Genomic DNA, 10,420 nt, shown 5'->3' with positions numbered 1-10,420 from the left:
GTACCAGACAAAGTTGGCCTTTATGGCGATGTCCGATGTGGAAGGAGGTGCTCTGGACAGATGAGACCACAATGGAAGTGTTTCCCTAATGCAGTAAACATCACCCTTTACACACCACATTTAAAGCAAAAAACGTGGTGGTAGCATCATGCTGTGGGGCTTTTCTTCAGCAAGGAGACTGAAGCTGTATGGAGCTGAATGATCCTGTTAGAAGCTGGAAAAGACTTGAGACTAGGGTGGAGGTTCAGCTTCCATCAGGACAAGAACAAACATGCAAACAATCCAGAGCTGCAGTGCAATGGTTCATACCAAAGCATGTTGTTTTTTTATGTTTGAATATTTCTGTGTTTAGTTTAGATGTTTGTAAATTACTGCAGCTAAATCTGGCTGAACTCAGGAAGAGCTTTTCCAGAACTCTTTCACCTGTTTGACTTTAGAAACTTCCAGCTTGTTTGGATCACTAAGCATGTGTGCAGCTATGAGTCTTTTTCTCGACAATTCTTCTTTCATTCCATCATTTTGATGCAGTTTGACTTTTTTATGTGTTCAAATAATATCTGTGTTTTGTTATTGTTGATAATGAACGCCCTGAACTGTTTTCCCTGCTAAACTTTGCTTTTATAGCAGACTTAGAGAAATAATGTGCCTTCCTTTGACATGAAAGCTGCTAAAAGCTTCACCTTAAACGGCTTGCGGTACTTGGTTTGCACCTGCAGAGGGCGCCGTCTGTCCAGCAGATATATATTTCTGAGCTTTCAGGTTATAGTTTTTTAACGCTGTTGAAAGAAATTTAAAGACAAACACAAAATTTTAAATTATTTGTAATAGATAGAAAAAAGACCTTAAAAGTCAGAATATAAAACGGAACGCTTTGCATGCATATTTGGTTATATTTATCATATTTCTTTGTTTTCATTCAGTCAGTTATGTCCCTGAAAGCATCTTGTAGAGCAGATAAGATGTCATACTTCAGTTTATTTCACCATCAGGCTGAACTTAAACAAAAGTGGCCTTTTGGGAGCAGCAATGTGTCAGGGCCAAATCATCATCTAATGAGCCACTTGTTGTTTATAGTTCGCTGTTTGATTCAGACGTTTGGCCTGTCCTTGTGTGTGTGTGTTTGTGTGTGTGTGTGTTGGTGGTGTGCTCTGCTCATTATTAAATATCAGAGTTCAGCTCTAGGTCCAATCAAAACAGCCTACGGGAAACATCAGCCTAACCAGAGTCATGAGACCAAAGGTACACAGTCACACACACACACACACACACACACACACACACACAGAAAACAAACCAACGAGCTGGCAGATCTGTCTGTGTCAAACTGTTTAACAGACCTTCCTGAAATGTTAAATGTCTGTAATGACTGTGTAAATAACCCATAACACAAAAGCTAATTGCCATGTTGCAAGCATTTTATCTCGAAATTCAAGCGGAAATTAAAATAAAAACTGATTTTCAGTTATTTTAGTTTACCAAACCCTTTGTATGGATTGCATAGATCCCTGTTCTGAACTGTGTTCTCCATATAAGCTGAGGTTGCACATCTGACAGGGGCAAACTGATGCCAACACAACACCAGACCCAGAAGCAGTTCAACCGTCTGCTAATTGCAACATCAGCTAATCATTTTCAGAAAGATCGACAGTCTTGCCTATAGTGCTGCAAAAATCACATTAAGTTTCTTGGGTTCTTCATGCAGTACAGAGGTGTCCACAGTCAGTTGTCAAGACCTGGTGGTGCCCTGCATGTTTTAGTTCTCTCCGTGGTTCACATACCTGAATCAAATGATGGTTCATTAGCAAGCCTTTGTAGAACTTGACATGCTGAGGAGATAGATGAACCAGCTGTGATGGAGCAGAGACGCATCTAAAACCGGCAGGACACCAGCTCTGAAGGACCATGATCTAGTACAGGGTGCACAAGTCCAGGCCTTGAGACCTACTTTCCTGCAACGTTTGGATGTGTCCCTTCGTGCTGAATCAAATGACTGAATTCCCTCCTCAGCATTCGGCCATTCAGCTCCGCAGAGGCCTGTCAACGAGCCGTTTTGTTTGATTCAGGCTTGTTTGAGCGGGGATGCTTCTAAAGGTTGCAGAATAGCAGCTATTGAGGACTGGAGTCGGACAGCAAAGATCTAGTGTAAATCCAGATTGGTTGGTCCTGAGGGCTGGAGCTAACCGCTAGTCTGAGAGGGGCTAAGATCAAAGCAGACTTCTACCATCTTAAAATAACTCAATTCTCTGAAACATCAAAGTAGTTAATGCAAGTTGTGAGCATTTAAACCATCATCATGTTTGCATTCGGCAGTTATTCATTAAAGTCAATTATTCTTTACATAGAAAACTGAAATCGGAGCAGTGATTTCTATCATGCCTCCAACTTCTATATTACTTTTGAGACACTGGACTCTTGCTGGGTTCAAGTTTCACCTCACATCTGCAAAGGTGTTCTAGCTAAGTCTCTCAGATGACCTCCTGTGCAGAAGGTCCAAAGTGAGGTATAAAAACGAATCTTTGTGATGGTTGTTTGTACTTTTACAAGCTGTTGCCGAGGTATCTTCGGAAGATGGTCTAATAATCAACAGTTGCTAAGGTACCGGTTTTCTTCTAGCTGGTATTGCTTTAGTTGTTTTTCTGCTCTACAGGTGCCCTGGTGTTTCAGCAGGACATAGTTCATGCTACGCAGTGGCACGTCGTACAATTAAAGTTGGTATCTATGGGATTCCCGAGGTCTGAAGGCCAGGAAACGACTAGTTGCGGTGGTTTTTATTTTTGTGCACCTGTTGCTGAAGGTTCCTTCACTTTCCCTCACACTGTCAGTACATTCAAACTCTAGCTCCATATTTAAAATTATTTTTAGTTATTGTTCTGTGTGACAACGGGAAATAAATCTAAGATTAAAAAAGTTAATTCTAGGTAAATGACTATCTCTCTTTACAGATGTGCTTCTAGAATAAAAGTAATTTAAAAACACGCATTGGTTCATATACCTAAAGGGAAGAGTGGATACCAGGATCTATTTCTATTCTTATATCTTACATCATTTTGAGCTTTAATAGTCAGAATATAGTAAGAATAGAAACGTAGTGCCTCGCCTGTTTTATTTTTTTATAAAATTTTATCCCACTATGACCACAAGCATAATTGTGCTTTATTGGGGTTTAATGTGATAAACACAAAGCAGTTTCTAAACGTGAAGTAGGACAATGATACCCTGCATTTAGCTCCATCCATCTTCTCATCAACTCTGACTAGCTAGAAAAAGCATCCCCACAGCATGATGCTACCACCACCAAGTTTCACAGCAGAGTAGGTGTGCTCAGGGTCATGGTCAGAGTTTACTTCCACTTATAGTATTTTGCATGGAGGACCAAAAGTTCAGTTTGGACTGGTATGGACCAACAGAACAAACTGTTGATCCATACCAGTTTGTCCTTGCAGGGTCGCAGGGTGGGAGCTGGTACCTATCTCCAGCCGTCACTGGTCGAGACGCGGGGTGTGCCCTGGACAGGTCGCCAGTCAATCTCAAGGGCAACAAAGAGACACACAGGACAAACTATGCATACACACCTATACCTAAAGGCAATTTAGAGAGAACAGTTAACCTAACGGTCATGTTTTTGGACTCTGGGAGGAAGCCTGAGTACCCAGAGAGAACCTACGCATGCACGGGGGAAACATGCAGAAAGATCCACTCAGGATCTTTTCGCTTCAAGGTGAAAACTTTGCAGCCTCCACAAATCTTTATGTAAGAGTGGCAAAAAGAAAGCCCTTGTTGAAAGAATGTTCTGAGAAATAACGCCTAACGTTAGCCAGAAGCCATGTAGGGGACACAAAAAACATGAAGGTGGTGCTCTGTTCAGATTAGACAATGATTTAATTTTTTTAACCTGCATGCATGTGGAAAATGCACCATCTACATGGGGGAAACATATAGGTGGTGGCAGCATCATGCTGTGGGGATGCTTTTCTTCCTCATGGGCCTCATTTCTACCAGATCCAATTCCAATTAAACACAGTTTGAGTTTGTAACATGTGGAAAAGCAGAGTGCCATTGCTGGGCGCTGTATTTATCAAAAAGTTAGTGTTAGTTTCAGATGATATTTCAAGTTTACTGCATTAAAGAATTTTGAAGGGCAGAAGAATATGAATCATGAGAATTACATGAACAGAAATCGACCAGTCTGGAAGCAGAATAACATGAAGCTGTTTGAGCTCCCGGTGCAGGTGTTTAGATGTCAACCCCAGCTTTTAACACTAATAAACATGGATATATCGTACACATGTTGGAGTGAAACATGAGGACAAAATGTCCTGCGTGTCTCTATCTCTGTAAACTAATGCTTCCTTGTGTTTCAGAGTCTGACGGGGATAGGTTTTCTGCCGTTTTTCCCTCTGTAGGATCCCACAGGAGGCTGCTTCGGGTTTCTCTGATGTCTGTGTGTGTTTGGGAGGAGAAACAGGCTGAGGGATGTCGTTCTTACAGTCGCTCCATTTTGGGATCAGGACAGGAAGTGGGCCCAGAGGAAACACAATCTCCTCCTGTCTCCTCCCTCCCTCTATCCTCTTACTTTTTCTTGTATTCCCTCTTCCTCCCTTTGTCCGTCCCTCCCCCAGTCTGCGCCTACCCATTCACAAGGTCATGATTTTTCTTCTCCGTTTTTTTTTTTCTGGTGCCAGAGATCTCACAGTCTCTCATGACTTTCTCCAACGTGGATGTATGTGGACCTTAATTTACATTCGACTCACTTCCTGTGTAAATAAATCTAAGTTGACCGCCGATTTCTAAAACAACACTAAAAAGCTCGGGTCCGGCTGTTTCTGGACCCCCTCCCTGTCTCCTGAGACTCGCGGGCTGTAATGCAGCAGAGCCGCTCTGATTAAAAGCCAAAGCAAAGGTCAGACTCTGCTGGGTAACAGAGATATCGCCTGACTCCAGTTTTGCTCTAATGCCCGGCGGTCTGATAGCTCTCGCTGATGAGCTTCGTGTTACATTATGTAGAATGAGGGCCTACTGTCGGCCTCCACCAAACATCAGTATGACATTACTTATCAGGAGCTTTTTGGATTCGCATGAAAGCTCCCTGTATTCATATAGAAATACTGAATCGATCCACCCCTGGAAATGAGAAAAAAACATTAAAATTATTGACCGAGGGAACTTTGTTTTTCAATTCCAATCCTCGGTTTTCCAACTCATGGGTCTTGACCTCAGACACAGACACCAACATCCACACTGACAAAATACAGAAACGGCTTGTCAGCAAAAGGCAGTGTATTTCACCACAGAGTACAGAGGAAACGCAATGGAATAAACAATGGAAGAACAAAACATAAAAACAATAAAAGTTGAAAGGAATCTCTTGCTTTTTCCCTTCCTGCTAGCCTTTTTAAAAGTCTGCATCAGTTTGTTTTACTTCTTTTTCACATTCTCCCAAACAGCCGCATCCAGTGCAACGACACCCACTCAGGAAAAAAAGGAAGAAGCGTAAGAGAAGGAGGGTTAGTTAACGACAACGGGTTCAGCAACATACCGGTTACAGTCATACTGCTACGGTACTGTGCAAAAGTTTTAAAACATTACGCATTTCTTCATGCTTTGCTTCCAAGTGGCCTCAGCTCTGCAAGTTTTCTGAAGATCTTTCCTAGTTTTCTCTGGTCTGTTACTGCTTTTTCATCTTTTTTGAGACTACTCCTTGTACTGGACCATGGGAACATGTTGTGCAATGTTTGCATAAGAACAAGGAAATTAGGCAAGTAGAATACAAAGAAAAGCAGATCAACTGTATCTGAATCAATCAAGGCATTTTTAAAATCATCGGTATCGGAGACCCTGGTTAAATTCAACGGCTCAGAATATCCCAATACATTTTGTCAGTTTGCTGTCTGTGATTTCATGACGGCCGCATGACCCAGAAAGCCGTGCAGCTGCGTTTTGAGAAGCCAGATACATTTAATCTAAGAGACTGTGTTTTTCACACTTTACATTGGCCTTCACGGTGACAGAGAGACTGTCTTGGCTGCTGCAGCTCCCTGTCCGGGTCATGTGACCTGCTCTGCATGCTGTGTTCAGACAGCTGCCCGTCTAAAGCAGATTTCTGCAGAAAACAGCTGGAACACCTGCTAAGCAAAGCGGAGAAGAGCTTTTTCTGATCAGCACAAGATTAACTGGAACTGAAATATTTTATGAGCCGAATTATCAATGAGTCAGCTCAGAACAGAGAATAAACAGACTAACATTAGCTTAGCGCTTCAGAAAACTGCTCCTGCAGGGCATTAATTTATTGAACACTGTAGCTGTATTTATCTTCAGAAATAAATAATTAATTAAGAACATTTTAGATGACGTGAGTCAGAACATTATAGCAGCTTTCTCAACCCAGTGAACATGTTGGAGCTGCAATCTGGAGGCATGCACTCTTAACGCCTTGTATTATTGCTATTATTGCACATTTACCTCAAACTAACTTCCTGTCCTAATGTAGTAACCCTGCTGTGTTTTTAGGCCTAAACATGTTATCGATATTATCTTTAATCAGACTCGGTTGAGACTTTTCTACTGGAAAAGACCTTCAGAAAGCGTGGAGAACTTTTGACTACTGTTGATTACAACATCTGGCTGCTGGGAAGCAAAATGCAAAGAAATGAGAAATCACTGAAGACTTTTATACGGTACTACATAAGTACACACAGTGTCAGTCAGAAATGTACAGTATTCAGTGTACAGTAAGTACAAACATGCTCAAAGTCGCTTTGAGCACAAAATAACACAGTAATATAATTAAGGCCTGTGGCGTGGAGCAAGTGTCCATGTTTTGTCTTTTCCCCCTGAAGGCCAAGCAGAGGAAACATGGCCCGGCCCCGGTCCATACTGCTGCGGTACCAATCTGCAACTCAGTTATCTACAAATTTATGAAGGCAGCTGTGAAGTGAGCCGCCACCGTAAATCAGTGCACGAGTTGTGTGTGCCTGCAGGTAACCATAGCAACGGTACATTTATTATTAATAAACAGCTAGTTAACTCTCTCTGGGGAATCTGACACATTTAGTTCATATTTTTGTTACATTTTGGTCTTGAGTGCATTCTTCCCAGCCTGAACATCCCACCGTAAATGCCCTTTTAATGCGCTCTGATGTCACCCTCCTCACGTCTGGTGAGGTCTAAAGGTGCAGAGGATTAAATGTCCTTGTTGGAGAATAATTAATATGAATTACTGATGATGCATAATGGAAAGCGTCTATTAAAGCCTTCAAGTGTTCAAAGCATTGTAGGTCAGACCTTTTATCCCTTCCACCAAATCTGACCGAAGAGTTAATAAGGGATGCTTATTTACATACACAGGCCGTGTTGTGTTTCTGGAAATTACTCCGCTATTAACTCACTTTTCTGAGCTGTTCTCCATCATCAACAGCGTCTGGGAAAAAATCTGCTTCTTTAGCTGCTAAAGTCTTTGCTACATTCATTTAATTTGCTGGAATTTTTTTTCAGTGGTTTGTTTTTTTCTCATTAAAAACAGAAACATAAAGAAAAAGAGTGGTGAGAGTAACATTCAAATGATAAAGAACAGGTTCATATTAGTATAGCAACCTGCTTCCTGTGTTTTATCCTCAAAATTATTGATGCACAATGCTTCAAAACGTTGCAAACAGTTACGATTTTTAGAGCTTTTTAGGAAGAACTGATGCAGCCTTTTGTTCAGTTTCCTGAGGTTGGCCTCACTAGTAAAATCTCTGTCTGCATTTAAAATCGCAGGTTAATTTTCTTAAGCTAATACTTCATGTAATTGTGGGTATAAATAGAAGCAAATATGCAGAGAAATACACGCAGCACCCTTCAATTTTATTGGCACCCCTGGTAAAGATGTGTAAAATGCCTGAAAATGAATCAATCATATTGAAGTAGCATAATCTATTTATAAAACATATCATACACCCAAATTAGTAACTGAGTACCACGGGGCTAAGTGCTTGGGCCAGTTCACTTTCATATAAAGAAATATCTCCCCTTAGTAAAAACATTGGACCGAATGAGATAAATGTCAATTGTTATGCTGATGATAATCAGATATATTTATCCAAAAAAGCCTCTTGAAGACCTAGACATCTGGATGACTTAATTTTCTGCTTTTGAATGGAGACAAGGCTGATGTTGTTGTAATTGGACCAGATCATGTGAAAAATCTGCTTTGTTCTCTTAACCCCTAGTTGACCATGGCAGATGGATGCTCATACTGAGCCTGGTTCTGCTAGACGTTTCTTTCAGTTAAAAGGGAGTCATTCCTTACACTGTGATGAGTGATTGCTAAAAAATATAAATGAGTCAATGCAGTTGCCTGGGCTTTCTTTGACGGATACATTTTAACCAGCTGATCTTTTAAATTGATTTTGACTGAACCGTATAGTAACTAAGAATTAACTGGAGTAAACTGGAAAGAGTTCCTGTTTCTCTGGTTTATAATTATGACATGACATAGAGGCCCATAACTCTTAGACATTCAGGTTAAAAGGTTAAAAATGGGAAAGACAAGAGAACACTCTATGACAACAGACCTGTGTATCATGAAAATCCCCTCTGTCACAAATATGGTGGATAATCTGTGATGCTGTGGGCCTGTTTCTCTTCCAAAGGCCCCGAGAACCTTCTTAGAGTGCAAGGGATCATGAACTTTTTGAAATATGAAGAGATTTTAAATAAAACTCTCCTGTCCTCTGCCTTCAAACTGAACATGAGTCAGCAGGACAATGATTCAAAACATGGTAAAATCAACCTACTTCTATAACCATCTAAGTCGCCAGATTTAAACCCTGTAGAAAAGCTGTGAGGTTGTACAACATATTCAGAGCAGGGTACCAAACGATGTGGTTTACATGGTTTTCTTTTGAAAATCATGATTTTTTTCCACCTCTTAATGAAAGTACTCAATTTAAATTCAATTTTTATTATGCTACTGCAATAAAAGATTAATTTATTTTATGGTTTTTAACACAACTTCGCTATTTGTGCCAAAAAATGTGGGCGTCTTACATGAAATAAAAAATCTTTATTGCTAAAACTTGTGTAAACAGTGATTTTCTTCAGGCTAGCTGCTGTTGGGGTTGGTGGATACTGTTTCAGTGTTTCAAACTGCAACACAAGCCTGAAATCTCTACCAGAAGCACTAGAAATGGCTCAGTCACAGTTCAGCCTCGTTATTTTCTGCTATTCCCCTCGTGTTTACCTAACACTGCAGGTAAAGTTAAACCATAAAGCAAACAAATATCCAGTAAGTACTTCAAATATTCTCCGAGTGAAGTCTGGGGTATTTGTGGTGCATTTAAAGAGGACAGAGATGAACCATTTGTGGAGTATAACTCAGGGGTTGTGTATTTTTCTCAACAAAGATGACTCTCTAATTTGTCTGCAGTTTCAGCCGGAGAGGGGCGAGGTGAACAGTCTGTCCATTGTGCTGTGGAGGACAGGAGATGAGAGAGAGGAGATTAGAAGAATAAGACTTCTTCTCTGCAGCTGTTTCTCTCTCGTGTGACGGTGGGAGTAAATTACAAGGAGATAGGGAGCATAAGAGGGTCTCGCTTCTTCTATCTGTTGAAGTTCACTGACAGGAACACTTGTGCAACCTTATCACATAACGCAGCATATGACCCTCAACTCTCTCCCCCTCCTGTCACGCGTACTTGAAGACGAGGCCTTTTCTATCCCGCTCTCGACCCTTCTGCTCACGCTGCTTCCATCAGGTAGCAGTCCGGCTTGGTTTAGTGACAAGGTTGTCATTAGTCTTATGTACATGAGAGAAACAACACTGTCCGTTCTCATGCAGGTGTAGCTGGTGTTTCCCTCCACAGTTTTCCCTCCTTTCAGCTCATTCGCACATTTACACAGGTTAAATGCAGGGTATCCACAGAGGCCAAGATACATGTAGCAACTCCTGGCTCCACAGGTTCAAACATCAGTCACACCCACTCTGCGTGGGTTAACTTGCTGGTTCCACATGTCAGGGTCAATATAAACTCATCATAGGCTGTGGTGTCAGAGCGAAGTCCTTCAGGCCTGGAATGGTGGCGGGTTTCACAGTTGCATTCACAAAAGCATGAAAGTCACTGCAGCATGATATCCTTAAGGTTCTCCTGCAGAATCGTGTCCTTGACGGCGTGAAAGACGAAACGGATGTTTTCTGTGTCAACTGCAGTGGTGAAGTGGTGGAAAAGTGGCTTCCCCCGATTTCTCCTCTTTCGACTGAACGACTGGACCAGGAACGCCTGGAAGAAGCAGAGCAGGAATCATGAGTGTCTGTCACCAAAATATTTCTACACCTTCAACTTTTTCACATGTCGTCAGGTTCCGACCTTGACCTTCAATGTATTTCATTGGGAGTTTAAATGATCCACCAAAATAATGTAGTGCAAAACTTGTTTACAAATTA

General features: G+C 41.3%; 1 protein-coding gene across 2 annotated transcripts in view; it reads right to left on the bottom strand.

Annotated features, from left to right (window-relative positions):
* Positions 1-5,259: 5,259 nt before the first annotated feature.
* Positions 5,260-10,420, bottom strand: part of gna12a (guanine nucleotide binding protein (G protein) alpha 12a) — a 47,143-nt gene continuing 41,982 nt past the window's right edge. For both annotated transcript variants that reach the window (XM_047366276.1, XM_047366277.1), the window contains one exon: positions 5,260-10,256. In XM_047366276.1, coding sequence (XP_047222232.1) covers positions 10,095-10,256 — 162 coding nt within the window. In that variant the 3' untranslated portion in view covers positions 5,260-10,094. The remainder of the gene's footprint in view (positions 10,257-10,420) is intronic.

Source organism: Girardinichthys multiradiatus, chromosome 5 (genome assembly GCF_021462225.1).
Source record: "Girardinichthys multiradiatus isolate DD_20200921_A chromosome 5, DD_fGirMul_XY1, whole genome shotgun sequence".
NCBI lineage: Eukaryota > Metazoa > Chordata > Actinopteri > Cyprinodontiformes > Goodeidae > Girardinichthys > Girardinichthys multiradiatus.
The sequence above is the reverse complement of the archived record's forward strand: the minus strand, read 5'-3'. Positions and strand labels throughout refer to the sequence as shown.